General features: G+C 41.7%; 1 protein-coding gene across 4 annotated transcripts in view; it reads right to left on the bottom strand.

Annotated features, from left to right (window-relative positions):
* Positions 1–16,992, bottom strand: part of LOC126162595 (prominin-like protein) — a 510,115-nt gene that overhangs the window by 227,323 nt on the left and 265,800 nt on the right. For all 4 annotated transcript variants that reach the window (XM_049919200.1, XM_049919201.1, XM_049919199.1 and 1 more), the window contains one exon: positions 2,632–2,752. In XM_049919200.1, coding sequence (XP_049775157.1) covers positions 2,632–2,752 — 121 coding nt within the window. The remainder of the gene's footprint in view (positions 1–2,631; positions 2,753–16,992) is intronic.

The following is a 16,992-nucleotide window of genomic DNA, read 5'->3' on the forward strand; positions in this document are numbered from 1 at the left end:
GACTGGACTGGAGTAGGTGGTGGTGGAAGAATTAATGGGTGGTTGAAACCCTGGGAGAGAATGATTCAGTTGCTGCAGTACTGGGTGGTACTAAGTTATGAGGGGAGCAATCTTTTGTGGCTGAGCTTTTTTGGGTATGTGAGATATGGTAGGTGACTGGAGACATGAGGCACAAGAGATCTGTTACTATAGAAGGTTGGAAGGTCAATTTCTGTCTGTGAAGGCCTGTGTACATTGGAATATTTTGACAGGAACCGCATATGACTAGGCTGCATGGAAGGGACTTCTTGGTATGGAAAGAGTGGCAGCTGTCAAAGTGGAGATAATGCTGGTGGTTGGTGCACTTGAAATGCAGAGAGGTACTGATGTAGCTATCCTTATCCATCCATGCTCTATCTGTACTTGCAACCTCTTACCTCATGGCTAACATTCCTATGACAGACCCAGATACATGACCTGTCTCATACATCCTTACACCACCACCAACTCCAGTCCCATTAGAGGCCTCCCCTATCCTATCAAAGGCAGGGTTACTGGTGAAAGAAGACATGTGATCCACAAACTAAGCTGCAACTACTGTGCTGCTTTCTATGTGGGCATATGAAAAGTGGCAGCTGGTCCACTCAGTTGCTAAACATGCTGCCCAACACAGTTTGCTTAACTTCTGCTACTGTTTCACAGTCTGTGCTATCTGGATCCTTCCCATCAACACCACCTTTTCTGGAAAGTGCATGTGGGAACTCTCCTTGCAATATATCCTACATTCCTGTAACCCCCTTGTCCTCAACCTTCACTGGTCCCTGCCCTACACCTAACTATCCCCTTCCCTGCTCCCACTCCAGCACTACACACAGCCTTCTACTCCACCAGCACACTCACTAGTCATCCTTTTTTCCCCTTTTTCCATTACCTACTCCTCTCCTTTTCTGCCTCCCGCCTCCAATCTCCTGACTGCACCTAATAGCCCTACCCTGTCCCTACCACATACCTGCCACAAACAGTACTACACGTTTCCCCACCCCTACACTGTTAGCCCCCCTCCTCCCTGCCACATGTCACCTTCTTATGCATACCAGATTGCTGCTCCCATGAGGTACAGTTGCAGTCTGGCCACATCAGCCAGAGATAGTAGTCATGTGTGAGTGAGTCACGCTCATGTAAATGTGCATGTTTTTTCTACTTTAGAAGAAGGCCTTTTGGCTAAAACCAGAAATGTATAGCAGCCTTTTTATTGTGCCTGTCTGTGACTCACCTCTGTATGGTGAGTGGTAATCTATCCTTTTCACAATTACGATGTTAATCCATCCTGGACATTCCACTGTTTGAAATTATCTTTTCACACCCACAAACCAACATTGTGAATGATGAAATGTACTGAGTAACAGCCCAACAATACCTCAAACAGCACTTCATTCTGAGTTAGTCACATAATTTCGTATGTGATATACTAAAAGACTGAAAGGTAAAAGGTAACACTGATTTTATACAAAAGAGATATTTTTTATTGAGGGGGAGGGGGAGTTTATCAGTGGCAAGGAGACACTGCACTGGTCTCAAGGCTGTTGCACATAGCTGTTTACACAAATGTCATGGTAATATCTCTCTCTCTCTCTCCCCCCCCCCCCCCCTCTGTAAGTGTGTGTGTGTGTGTGTGTGTGTGTGTGTGTCCAACAGACCACACTGCTATACTCAACAATGATCTCACATTTTCTGTATATCACATTTTCCATATAAACTGTCATTTTCATTAAATAAACCTAGGTTCTGATTTCTTCTTGCACAACTGTAGGCATCATGATGATAAGTTTGATGCCCAATGCTCTTTTTCTTCTGGGGCTACATGAAATCTGCTGTCTATTAAACACTGATGAAGACTAATGAAGAGCTGATAGTGTGCATTATGGCAGCCTCCGAAGCAATATCCACTCTGCCAGGAGCGTTTGAAAGAGTGCAACAGTTGCTCCAGTGTCACTGCACAATGAGCATTCACACAGGGTGGTGTATTTCAAGAACTCTTTGTAACTGTTTCCAAATAAAGGTTATAAAACTTCATCCTGACTTCTCATTTACCTTGGTGCCACAAATACACTGAAAATGTTGCCTTGCATACCTGCTACGACAACAGATCAGATGGCATTTTTTGTGCCTACTCTCTTGGTGGTGCACGATGCTGTTCAATGATATCTAGCACCATACGCTAAGCAATGCGGACATGGGTTGCTATGTGAAATATGCTTGTTATGACCCATCTAACAGACGTCTCATTTCCTGTATACGTTTCACACACAACCTGTGGAACTGAACACGTAACAGATACATAGATTATCTTGTGAACCACACAGATCTCATTTAGATATTTCTACAGATACATTAATTCATGCTATTTCATTTCATTTTCTGTAAGCTTCAATCCACAAAACTCAGTAGCAAAACTACTACATATAGTTTTGTACTATGGTCTACGTGGAGTGTCTGCAAGAAAAATGAATTAACCAACATTAAATGTCATTCTTTAATAGAGGTAAGAAAATAACATCTACATAACTTACGCACTTAAAAAAGAAAAATCTCATTGGTTAGTTAGAGGGGGAGAAAGATATGGAATTGTTACATATTTACATATAACCTCACCAGTTTTGTATTTGTGAAATACAGCTGAGAGTCGTCCAATGCAGTATTTAACTTCCTGGGCAAAGCTTTAATTCCATTTTCCATGTACGCATTTGTAACAAATGCACAGACAACACCGAACCTGAAAGCAAGAACTTCATCATCTCTGATCATGATGCACGACCAGCTATATTTAATAACTTACCTCATCACAGTAAAGTGGTATTATGGAAACATTTACGAGTGGTTAATAAAATGACACCAGAAAGTTACAAGACAGTTTTACAAGAAGCTGACTATGGTCATGTGTACAATGTGACAAATGTAAATTCTACATTGAGATGTATTTATATTTGTATTTTTATCAATCCTTAACAGCTGTTTCCTCAAGAAAATAATAAATACAGTATTAACAAATGATAAAAAAGCATTTACAAAAAAAAATACCATGTGAAAGAAGTAGGAAGCTGTATAAAATGGCAGGACAGACATAGAAGTAGAACTGATTCCAAATTACATGAAAAAATGTGCTGTATTAAGATTATTTTAAAAAATACACTACTATTCTGTAAAATTTCTGCAATTAAAAATTCTGATACCTGAAACACAATTAAATTTACCTGGGTACTGGTTAAAAGAGAAACTGGGAAATAAGCTAAAGGATGTGAGGATTGTATTACAGAAAACAGACAAAAATAGTAACTAAAAGAAGTCAGGTAGCCAGCATATACAATAAACACTTTCTGCAGATAGCTCAGAATACTGGTGCAAACAACTGTTGAGACATGGTAACAGAATATATGCTAGAACCAATAGCAATGCCACATACATAGAGCCGAATTACAATTACTCCACACTCTGCTAAAAAAATTTGGAATGTAAGCAAAAATACTTGTGGAGTCTGTAACATCTCAAGTTATTTATTAAAATTTTGTTCATCCCATTTATGGAGTACATCACTATACAGGGTATATTCCATAAAGACAAATATGGTGGTTATCAGGCCCCTTTACAAGAATGCTGGTATGACAGATTTTAATTATTAATGCTCAATCTTGTTAACTACTTTCTCAAAGGTAGTGAAAAAATTATACCTGGAAGAACCACAAGAAGATGCTTACTCAGCTTTAATTTGGATAACAAAAGGGTCTCTCCAAAGAATGTGCTATTTTTCAGATTATGCAACATTCAAACTAAGGTATAAGCCAATGGGTAGTTTCTTTGAATTGTCAAAACCACGAGTGTGTGTAATTCACAGTTTTCTTATGCAGAATGTCAAATATCACCATACCAGAGATCCTGCTTGTACCTTGTTTTCATTCCATCTATCCCAGTATGAACATCGAATTAAGAAAGAAACTTGGGAAGCGTACACAATGATGCAACAGCTTCAGGCTAGAGAATTATCCCCACAGGTCTACCAAGGAGATCAGTATTGGGTCCACTCTTGATATTGTTATATATTAATGATTTTCCATCGAACATGTACGAAGCAGGAATAGCTCTCTTTGCATTTTCAATACTTGAAAATGTAAATAAAATGTTCTTGAAAATTAATACCTGGTTCTCTGCACATGGGCCTGTGAGCAAACTTAGACAAAAAACAAGTACATGCAATTCCGTATTGCACAAGATCTGACCAAATGATAAGAATAACGGAGGATGCATTAGTTTCTAAGTGTTATCCTTGTTCATTTCACTGTTATGGAGTAGTTGTGTCGATGTATGTGATACAGTGTGACAGAAAAATAAGACTGTCACCACCAGAAGTATTTTTATTTTTACATTCATATTTTTGTTCATGTTTGCAATGAAAAACCTTCACAAAACTATGAGCCATATACTAAAATGAGAGTTTTGCTTTTTTCTTCAACCACTGGACAGTACCACAGGTTACCCCAATGTCATGAAGACTACACACACATATATTCACTTAAATCTACCTGATAATGGAGGCTTAAAAGTCTAATGTGCATAACTGAAATAAAATAAATTTTAACTGGTAACAGTAAATTTATCATTTCCACTCAATATCATGTTACTACTTGCAGTTTTACTGTTATTTGAAGTCTGCTGAAGGTTTTTGGATTTGGTTTATTGTGAGCCAATTTGGTCCCACGAGCAACGATCCACCCAGAACCCCACTGTCCTGGGTAAGCCCTATCTAACTGAGGTATGTTTTAAGTTTCCTAGACGTTGACCACTAACCATTTAGCCTCAGCATGCATCCACCCCAAGAACACATACCTCACCTTGAGGCTGAGGATCCAGGCAGTTAAGCCCAGATCTTTGTTTCCTGTAGGCACTGGAAATCAACATACCCTGGAATAAAGTTACAGCCTCTCTCTCTCTTCTTGATATGTGCAGTTTTCTAGTAAACTAGTACATAAATTGGTGTAAACTGGCCCACACTACAGCTCTGCAAAGTTGGATCACACGGCGACAGGCACCTACCTTGTTGAAAAATTATGTTATCTGCATGAAAGCATTTGATGCTACACCCCATAGCCTTTCGAACATCACTTAATTTTTGTGTTACTGAATGACCCCCTGCACGCTTGCTCAACAAACAAGAGAAGTATTACTTTGTAAGTAAACAAATTATGACCTTAAAAACTACATGAGCTAAAGGGCATAGATATTTATAGTCCATTTCATGTAGAAAGACATTTCCATGCAGAGGGGTGGAGCAATAGGGAAGTTTGGAGAGAATGACATTTGCATAAGAGTGGCAGCAGAGAATAGGCAAAAAGAATCTGCGTTGCCAAAATGTGTGGCTGCGGTCAACAATCAGGTTGATTTGCCAATGGTACATCTTTTAGATATTCACATCTATGTGGAGAACAATACATTTTAAAACCAATTTTGATCAGTCATCTATATGAGAGACATGCTGACAAAATTGCGTCCACTGTTCGACGGCTTCTGTGTCATGTCGAAAGGCAAGAACAGTGTCGCAGCTTTGTGAAGACATCAAGTACATTTTTTCTAAAAAAGACGATTGTCTAATGACAAGGGCATTGAGATTGGTTACTATGTTGTCATTTTAGTGCGAAATGGACGGTATTATATGTAAAAACGTAATACACAACAAAATTAACTTCAAACGCAAACCAAAATCATTATACTTATTTGAAAAACGGCTTCGACTCCATACAATTTCTTACCAGTAGCAAGGAATAATGTGAAAGACTATCGTGTAAATGGTTGGTATGTTATCATATTTTTTGCTGTCAATGAGCAACTAGTTTGACATCATAGTGAGAGAATGCAATTACGATTCATAGAACAGGCAAACAACTAACCATCTTCTTTGAATAACTCGAGGGAATGCTGCCTGATAATGTCTAAAACCACCATTATCTTGAAAGGTAACCCTTCCTGTCATTTTAAGATATTTTCCCATTTTGTGCCTTGAAAATGACAAGGGGTTACCTATCGAAATATGAGAGGTTTTGACTAACTTACCTGGCCACATTATCACGAATTATCAGAGTGCAGTATGTGCTAGGAAAGGCTTACATTTCACAATTACCTAGTTGCTGCTCACAATTACATAGCGGCTTCTCCTTGGGTTGTGTGCAGAAAAATATACTTATGTCAGCTTTAACAAGTGAATGTCACTATATTTGTTAGGGTACACATTCACAATCAATAAAGCCTATGAAGTTCTCAGACACTATTTATGCAACTGATATGCTGACAAACAAAAACATTTTGCTTAAACCATCAGTCTTTAAAACTAAGAACTATTATTCATTTTATTTATTACAAAGCCTACATTATAATAGCATTGTCACTGCTGCCCAAGACTGTGTCTGAACTATACAACCACAAATTTAAGATGATAGGCTCAAGGCTTATATCCCTCTTCACCTCCCTATCAAAGTCATCCTCCTGAAGCTTTTGAGTGTGCAACACACAGTCTGCCCACATTGAAGGGAACATGTCTATTAGTCCATGCACAACAGTGCATGGCACCAATATGTTCCAAAGAGCTCAGTTCAAAAATGTTTTTTTTTCATGCTGTCATATCTAGAGTCCTATTGCTCACAGAAATAGGAGGTCATCTGTTTCAGATAGCCCTTGGCCTAGTGACCTTTTGTGTACCTATTGAATGAACAGGTATACTATTCTTATCCTACAGAAAGCGATCAAAATTTAAACATTAGACACTTCCTCCAGTCCAGGCAACATCAGCAAACTGGATGGTTCTTTTGCATTAGGTGTGAACATTATGCAGCTTACAACAGCACAATTTGTTCAAGGGCTGTTTCTGTGAAAAGGCCCAAAAAACTATGATTTTCGGGTACCAAAAGTACCAATTGTGGTGATGGTCACTACTATAATTACTATTCATGGCAAATTGTTGGATTTTTTTACCACGTTTCCTTCAGTTGATGTTCTTGGACAACCTTGAAACTTTATTGAACACCATTATGCATTACTGAGATGCAGAGGTCCAAATTTACTGTACTTATGAATGTAGTATCCGGTCTGAAGTGCATATGTATTTTAAAGGACATAGTGAACATATGGCAACTGTTCTAGGGTCATCAAATGGGTTCTGAGGTCACTAAATTAAGTTTTTAGTCAATGTAGGTAATTGGATGGATTAAAAAAATCTAATCATCAAGCAGTGGCAGGAGAGTACAAAAATAAAATGTATCCCAATTTGCTAGCTTTCGGAGCCAATGGCTCCTCCTCCACAGATAAAAGATGGTCATAACTGGCAAGCTTTCGGAGAAGCAGAAGGATTGAAGTGGAAGGAGGAGGGGTGAAGGAAAAGGACTGGAGAGGTCTAGGAAATGGGGTAGATTTTGGGAAAGTCACCCAGAACTATGAGTCAGGGGAGACTTGCCTTACGGGATGAGAAGAGTGATTGTTGGTGACTGCATTGGATGAGATTTGAAAACCTGAGAGCTTAAAGGCAGAAGACAGGGTAACATGCAGACAGAGATTACTGCCTGAACATCATGCATGATTTAATGAGAGTGAAAAGCTAAGTGCATTGTACGTAACAGAGGTGGGAGGGGGGTGGTAAAAAATAGACAGGAAAGACAATGAAAGATGTAGAAAATTAAAATGGAGTGCAGCAAAGAGTAGTTACAGTGAAGAAATTCTGACATGGGAGAAATTAACATCAAGTAAGGCCACGTGGGTAGTGAGAACCCAGGGCATGTTGTAGTGTTAGTTCCCACATGTAGAGTTCTGAGATACTGGTGTCTGGGGGAAGAATCAAGATGGCACGTGTGATGAAACAGGTGCCGAAGTCACAAATGTCATGTTGCAGAGCATGCCCTGCAAAAGGATATAGTGAGTTGCAGGGTACACCCTCTGCTTAAGCCCATTCATACTAACTGATAATTTAGTGGTAGTCATGCCAATGTAGAAGGCCAAACAGTGTTTACATAACAGCCGGTATGATGTGTTGTTTTTCAGGTGGCTCTCCCTTTGATAATATATGTTTTGCCAGTTACAGGGCCGTTATAGGTGGTGGTAGGAGGGTGCATTCGGCAAGGCTTGCAGTGGGGATGTTCACAGGGGTAGGAGCCATAGGGTAGGGAGATGGGTGCAGAAGGATCATTGGGTCTGACAAGAATATTGTGGAGATCGGGAGGGTTATGGGAAGCTATTCTAGCTGCAGTGGACAAAATTTCAGACAGAATGGATCTCATTTCAGGGCACGATTTTAGGAAGTCATGGCCCTGTTGAAGTAGTTGATTAACACATTTCAGACCAGGATAATACTGAGGCACCAATGGTGTGCTCCGAAGTTGTTTCTTGGAGGGATCTGCAGAGCCAGGATTGGATGTGATGGCCCGGGAAATCTGCTTTATAACTAGGCTGGTGGGGTAATTATATGCAGTGAAGGCTGAGGTTAGAATGGAGGTGTATTGCTGTAAAGAGTCTGCATCCGAACGAATGCATTTGCCTTGAATGCCAAGGCTGTGTGGCAGGAAATGCTTGACATGGAAAGGACGGCAACTATCAAAATGTACTGTTGTTTGCTGGTAGGTTTAATGTGGACAGAAATGTGTACCTGGCCTTCAGTGAGAACGAGATCAACATCAAGGAAAGTGGAATGGGATTTGGAATAGGACCATGTGAAATTTAATTGGGAGAAGGTATTCAGAGATTCCACAAATTTTAGCAGGTCAGCCTCACCATGAGTCCATATGGTAAAGATGTCATCAATGTATCTAAACCACACCAGGGGCTGACAACTTACGGATCCCAGGAAAACCCCCTCCAAGCAACCCCTTGCAAAGGTTGGCATAGGAAGGGGAGCCATCCTGGTACCCATGGCTGTACCCCTGATCTGTTTGTATGTCTGCCCTTCAAAGATAAAGTAGTTATTGGTAAGTATAATGTTGATTAAGTTGAGCAGGAAGGATGTCATAGCTTTGGAATCAGGTGGGTGGGAATTGAGGAAATGTTCAGCAGAAGAAAGACCATGAACGTGACGGATGTTGGTATAGAGGGAGGTGGTATCAATGGCGACAAGCAAGGTGTGTGAGGGGAGTGGGATGGGCATGTTTCAGATGATCTAGGAAATGGTTGGTATCTTTGATGTAGAAGGGGAGTCTTTGTATTATGGGTTGCAGGTACTGATCAACTAAGGCAGATATATGTTCTGTGAGTGCTTTGAGGCCAGCAACTATAGGATGGCCAGGATGATTGGATTTGTGGATCTTAGGAAGAAGGTAAAAGGTGGAGGTGTGTGGTTTGGGTGGGGTGAGTTCTATGGATTGAAGTGTTAGTCCTTGTGAGGGGTCTGATGATTTAAGGAGGGACTGCAGGTCAGTTTGAATCACAGGTATGGCATCTTGATGGCAGACACTATGTAGAGGTGTCAGACAGCTGGCATAGACCTTCACAAACTTTCTCCTTTCGGTCAAGTACTACATTGGTAGATCCTTTGTCTGCTGGGAGGATAATGATGGAGTCATCAGCTTTTAGGGAACATAGAGCCTGAAGTTCTGCAGAGGGAAGGTTAGTGTCATGTTGTAGGGACCTGAGGAAGAGTTGTGAAACAATGCTGCATGTGAGGAATTCTTGGAAGGCTTGTAAGGGGTGATTTTGAGGTAGTGGTGGTGGATCAAGTTGGGATTGTGGTCTGAACTGTTCAAGGTAGGGTTCAATGTCAGGTTTGTTGTTGGAAAGGTTTTGCAATTGGGTTACAAAGTTATATTTCCACTGGATATTAGGTGTGAAGGAAAGTAGGTCCTTCAACAAAGCAGCATCATCAAATGCAGGTTTAGGGCTGAAAGTGAGACCCTTAGATAATACAGATTCATAATTCAGGAGGGTAGAGTGCTTTCGATGAGAGGTTAAGGACACTGTACTGTTGTGACTGGTTCTTGGGATTATGGGTTATTCTTGGTCAGGGAGATAGTGGTGAAGGCTGTGGGATGTTAAGGATGTTGGCCAAGCACAGTTTTGTAGGTGAGGAGCGGTGGCTGATGCTGGGGCTGTTTAAGTAGCTGCAGAGGGACAGGAAGGGAAGCACCGCTGTTGAGATAGTTTAGGAGAAGGGTGGGAAAGCTTTTTGAAGTGAAGTCTGGAATGTTGTTGCAGTCTGAAGTTGGATTGGCAGATGATGCCATTCAAGGAAACATGAGGGGCACATAACTGTAGGATTTTGTGGAAGGAGAGAAGACTGGTAGAGTGAAAATTGGCTGATAAGGCATGTAGGTCACAGATCAGCTACGTAATAACAAGAGATTGCTGTATTTGAAACTGTAGAAGAGCCTGGTGTAGGGTAAGATTGCATCCAGAAGCAGGGGCTTTCAGTGTTAGCCCTTTTGGACCAACTCCAAGAGACAGGCAGATTTCAAGAAAGAGAACATGGAACCTTAGTTTTGATACTGCAAAATCATGTTTTTGAAAATAACACGTCATATGAGATGGGATTCATCGTGGGATTCATCATGAATCCCATTTCATGTTACATACTTATATCAGTTCTTTTAAAAAACATTCTGTCTGAAATTTTGACCACTACACCTAGAATAGTTTCCCATCGCCCTCCCAATCTCCGCAATATTATTGTCAGACCCCATGTTCCTTTTGCACCCATCTCCCTACCCTATGGCTCCTACCCCTGTGACCATCGCCACTGTAAGACTTGCCCTATGCACCCTCCTACCACTACCTATAACAGTCCTGTAACTGGCAAGACATATACTATCAAAGGGAGAGCCACCTGAAAACAACACATCATATACCAGCTATTATGTAAGCACTGTTCGGCCATCTACATCGGTGTGACTACAACCAAATTATCAATTAGGACAAATGGGCATAGGCACAGGGTGTATACGGGCAACCTGCAATATCGTCTGTTTCACCACATGTGCCATCAGTATTCTTCCCCCAGACACCAGTATCTCACAACTCTGCAGGTGGCCTTAATTTACGTTAATTTCTTCTGTCTCAGCATTTCTTCACTGTAACTACTCTTTGCTTCACTCCATTTTAGTTTTCTACATCTTTCATTGTCTTTCCTGTCTATTTTTCACCACCACCCCTCCCATCTCTGTTACGTACAATGCACTTAGCTTTGCACTCTTATTAACTTACGCATGAGGTTTAAGCAGTAATCTCTGTCTGCATATTACCTTATCTTCCACCTTTAAGCTCTCAGATTTTCAAATCTCATCCAATGTAGTCTCCAACAATCAGTCTTTCCTTCTCATCCCATATGTTAGTCTCCCCTGACCCGCAGTTCTGGGTGCCTTTTCCAAAATCTGCCCCATTTCCTAGAACTCTCCAGTCCTTTTCCTTCACCCCCCTTCCTTTCACTTCAACCCTTCTGCCTTAAGAAGGAGCTACTGGCTCTAAAAGCTTCCCAATTACAACTGGTTTTTATATGTGTGTTCTGCCGCCGCTTTATGAGTAGATTTTTTACCTATCCAATTAAATAGTTAAATCAGAAACTGAGCATTCTTAATGAATTGCAATCAATGAGCAAGGTAGCCACAAAAAATGTAAAGCAGACAATTTTGTGTTAAGCTTATATTATGCATACCTATTTGTTGTTTACGTGTGTTAAAGTATATAAATATGTCAGAGTATATAAATAAACTGTCGAAGTTAACTTACTTATAAAATTTGTTTTATAAAAGTAGCACACACTGCTGTAGCAGGAAAAAATAGTAAACCTGCAGAAAAATGCTCCTGTTTGAGCAAAAGAATGCAGACATGTTATTCTTCAAAAGACTGACAGATCAATGGGGAACTAGCTGCCTCTGTCCTCATTCTGCCTTCCTCACCAAATATGTTGGTATGTGAACACATTCATACTTTTCTGTGCTTAAACAAAGTAGCAGACAGTGATGGTGGAAAAGAGAGGACACAGTGCCAGTGCGGAAGAGAGAGGAGACAGTAATGGTGGGAGAGAATAAGTGACAGTGAAAGAGAAAGAGAAAGAGAGAGAGATGAACACAATAGTAGTGGGAGATGAGGAGAGAGAGGATATTGAAGGTCAGTGAGACAAAGTGGCAGTAAAAAAGAAAGAGACATTGGTGGAGGTAGAAGCAGTGGCATTAAAATAAAGAGGAGGCAGTGAAAGCGAAAAACAAAGATGAGTTGAGACCATACATAGGCTTGGGGAATCTGCACCCTCATAGACTGGCTAACTTTTAACATGTAGGTATAGGGGAAAGCACATTTTGAACTGAAATTTTAAACATGTGCATATACGGGATAAAATAAGTTGGACCATCTAGAATTTTTGAGCTGCCAAGGTGTGGTGGAGACAGTGACAGTTGGAAAGACAGACAGACACAAGAAAACAGCGTATAAGTGAGAGAGGAGACATTGGCAGTTGGATATACTGTAAATCAGTAGGAGAAAAAGAAGAGACATATACAGAAAGCAGTAATGAGAGGGTGATGCTAACTACAAAGGTTTAACTGCAAAGAAAGACTGGGCAAAAGGATTTAGAATGGTCTGTGTCACAAGAGGAAGAATACATTCGCATGCCAAAATTTTTGGTGAGCAAGGTGGAGTGAGGAGTGAGACAGGTGGTTCCCCACTTCTCAGTCAGATTCTTTTAAGGAGGAACATGTTTGATTTTTGTAGAAGAGTCAAACGCTCTGTGATTTAAAAAATTCTTCGGACAGTTGTGCACAGAGTTCATCTTCCCTAAAAGGAAATTTACTTTGAAAGTAATGCTTTTCAAACAACCATTCGCTACGTGCTAAACAATGAAAATGTGAACTTGAAATGCAGTGAACAGTGGAAACTACCCAATAGTTAGGAATTAAACACTTCGTTTCAATCAAAATATCCACGGGTATGCTGCCGGTCTATAGTGTCCAACGGGCACAATATTTCGGCGATCAAACATGTCGCCATCATCAGGTGAACTGACGGACTGAGCTCCTGTGAACGTGCCGGCACGGAGATCCGTACGCTATGGCTGCTCAGAGGGAACTGGGTTTGGTCGCGGCGGCGGCCGATTTAAATACCCTCCGCCCGCGGCGCGCTCCCTCCGCCGTCCGCGCCCAGCGCCACGCCGTCCGCGAGGTGGAACAGATTGCGACGGCGTCTGAGATGACGTCGGTGTGATGGCTCTGTCCGCCGTGGTCGTCACAACTATACGTCTGCTCGATTTACTCTTGATTAACCCGATCGCTGGTTCCCAAGCCTTGCTAAGATTATAGCCACAGTCCCGGTTTATGAGGTCGTCATTGGTGCGAATTTCGATGGCCTCTCTAACAACGCTGTCCCAGTATCTCGACGTCTGTACCAGAATCCTCGTGCGGTCATACTCCATGGCGTGATTTTCCGACAAACAATGTTCAGCGACCGCCGACTTGCTCGGATACATCAGTCGAGTGTGCCTCTGGTGTTCACGGCATCGATCCTCGACGGTACGCATCGTCTGACCAATATACGACTTGCCACATTGACACGGAATCTGGTACACGCCGGCCTTCCTCAAACCGAGGTCATCTTTGGCGCTCCCCACCAGTGCACGAGTTTTATTTGGAGGACAAAACACAGTTCCGACCCGGTGTTTCTTCAGAATGCGGGCGATTTTCCCCGAGAGTGCGCCTGTGTATGGAATAAATGCAATGCCTACCTCCTCCCTCGTGACTTCATCCATCTCAACAGGTTTGAGGAAGGCCGGCGTGTACCAGATTCCGTGTCAATGTGGCAAGTCGTATATTGGTCAGACGATGCGTACCGTCGAGGATCGATGCCGTGAACACCAGAGGCACACTCGACTGATGTATCCGAGCAAGTCGGCGGTCGCTGAACATTGTTTGTCGGAAAATCACGCCATGGAGTATGACCGCACGAGGATTCTGGTACAGACGTCGAGATACTGGGGCAGCGTTGTTAGAGAGGCCATCGAAATTCGCACCAATGACGACCTCATAAACCGGGACTGTGGCTATAATCTTAGCAAGGCTTGGGAACCAGCGATCGGGTTAATCAAGAGTAAATCGAGCAGACGTATAGTTGTGACGACCACGGCGGACAGAGCCATCACACCGACGTCATCTCAGACGCCGTCGCAATCTGTTCCACCGCGCGGACGGCGTGGCGCTGGGCGCGGACGGCGGAGGGAGCGCGCCGCGGGCGGAGGGTATTTAAATCGGCCGCCGCCGCGACCAAACCCAGTTCCCTCTGAGCAGCCATAGCGTACGGATCTCCGTGCCGGCACGTTCACAGGAGCTCAGTCCGTCAGTTCACCTGATGATGGCGACATGTTTGATCGCCGAAATATTGGGCCCGTTGGACACTATAGACCGGCAGCATACCCGTGGATATTTTGATTATCAAATATGCCGGGAGAAACTCAAGAATCACACTTCGTTTCAAATAAATTGACTGCCTCAGCAGAAAAGATTAATAAAGGTCAAATTTCTTTAACAAACGACAAAAATAACTTCATCATTCTGCAAGGCGATTAATGCTTGACTGTCAGAAAGGTGGAAACAAAATAAAATCTGAAACTAACATCATTTTTAGCTTTCCGTAATTATGTGAATGTATTTTAATTCACTTGATAGCTCCCAGCCACAGAAATCCGTTTTGTTTTCATTTGATGTGAGAGCAATAAACGAAGAGGAAACAGCAAAATCACTTAACATAAACACGGGTCATGTGGAGACTACCACCTACCCACTACAACTCTGATTGCTCTGTGCATCAGGTCCGTATCTACGATATTTCCGAACCAAGGCAATATTAGATACTGACGCTCTCCCTCCCTCGAGTGTTTGAGATAGGACGCCAAAAATTTAAAAAATCAACTTTTCAAAAATATCTTCACTTTGTAGTGCACATCTTTCTGAAGATTCTGATACATAAAAAATATATGTTGGAGGGAACATAAGACATGTTATTTGGTCTTAAGAGTGCGAAAGTGCAGTGCCACGCCTCTTCACACAGCGTTCTTCCATCGCACATCTCTGTATTTTGCTCTGTGGAATTCTAGCGTGTAATATTTTGTAATGGCTGCCATCAAACTGTATTCAGGCCAGTGGAAATTAAAATGTCCTGTGGCGCCTCTCCTGCTCCCAGTCGCCCATTTTGACATCCTGTCCCCCTGTAAAAAAATCTCGCAATTAATACTGGATGGGATTATTTGTAAGCGGAAGAACAAGAACTCTTCAGAAAATTTGCAGTCTTTACTTTCTGCCGGCCGCGGTGGCCGTGCGGTTCTAGGCGCTCCAGTCCGGAGCCGCGCTGCTGCTACGGTCGCAGGTTCGAATCCTGCCTCGGGCATGGATGTGTGTGATGTCCTTAGGTTAGTTAGGTTTAAATAGTTCTAAGTTCTAGGGGACTGATGACCACAGCAGTTGAGTCCCAATTATTTTTACTTTCTATTAGTGAATAACTTGCTGCTTTGTGTGACATAAAATTAAATATAGGATACATAAAACGATTAAAGACAAGAGACAAGCAAGACAGTACACATTTCTTCATTCCTTACAAGTTCTAGCTTTTTTCTCTCTCTCTCTCTCTCTCTCTCTCTCTCTCTCTAATCTTACCACAGCTTATGTGGCGTACTTTCCTTTCTGGGAAAGAATCTATTACCTCTTCAAAGTTTGTCAATGTTTTGCTACATGAAAAAATGAAATGTCATTGTCTAATACTAGAAAAGCTGTTAATACAAATTGTACCCAAGACTGGTGTGATTTCTCGAGCTGCTTACACATGTATTTTGTCATTGTCTGCTAGGTAAAACGAAATAGGCCTGCCTAATATTGCAGCAATTGTTACACACACCAAATACATGAGACTGTTTTGGCACAAATGGTCATTTTTATAACACGACGGAATATAATTCACGAAGTACCAATATCAAATGCCTATTAGGCCTATTACAAGCAAAAAGTTTTATGTTAGCAAATAGTTTCACATTTCATTCACAGTCTATAGCTTCTGAAGCATGAGATCGAATAGTAGTAGTACGAAATTTTTATATAAATTTGGAATTGTCATATTCTTCCGTAATCTGTGAGAGTCCCCATTTCTTCTCCTTCCTCATTCTAACAAACAATCTTGTCATCACTAATTCTGTAACTATTTCTGCCAGTGTAAAACCTTATTCTCTGGTTAACTTCACTATCCCTGCCACAATCATCTGTTTAGTTATCCCACATTTATTCTCCGGTTAGGCGTTATTACGTGTTCGGACAATGTGTTTTCTGCACTACTCCCAGAATAGAAATTTAGCGGATGCTACCCAGGACTGTATAACTGGCCCTCAGTAGTGCAGCGGTCTGGCCAAAAATTTTCTGGCAAAATTTCATTTTCTTGGATACACGCAGAAGACAATACGTAATCTTTGTTGCCTGTTATTCCTGTTAGTCATTTATTTCCACTCTGTTAGTCTGAATCTATGGAATTCACTAGTAATTATAACAACGCTGATCATTTGCAAACCCAGTCAGCCACATAAACAGCGATTGGCATTCACCTGTTTAGCTTTATTCCTCTCAGCTCGTATAGACCTGTCTCCCGTTTGTCTGCAGGAAAGTTCACTTCTAGATGCGACGGAGATTCCCCTGGCAGAGACATCACATACATTATGCACATATTCAAAAATCAACTTATGGTTCATTCAGAAATCAACAAGGATGCGTTCAAAATCATATGAGTAATCAATAGACTGACGTCCGCTGGATGCTAGGCGCTTTGTTGTGAAACACTGTCCTTTTCCTCAATAATATGAATTCCCCCCCCCCATGAAATAATTGCCATCTGCGGCAGATACCCCGGTATGACCCTGCTCCCTAGTTCCGGGCGGGTTGTGCATATGTCAATCTTGCTGCTTAGGTGCACCTTAAAATTTTTCTGGATAGCACCTGGCTGCTTGCTGCTATTGTTTATACAGCTAACTGCCATACTTTT

This window comes from Schistocerca cancellata, chromosome 2 (assembly GCF_023864275.1).
Source record: "Schistocerca cancellata isolate TAMUIC-IGC-003103 chromosome 2, iqSchCanc2.1, whole genome shotgun sequence".
In the NCBI taxonomy this organism is placed as follows: domain Eukaryota; kingdom Metazoa; phylum Arthropoda; class Insecta; order Orthoptera; family Acrididae; genus Schistocerca; species Schistocerca cancellata.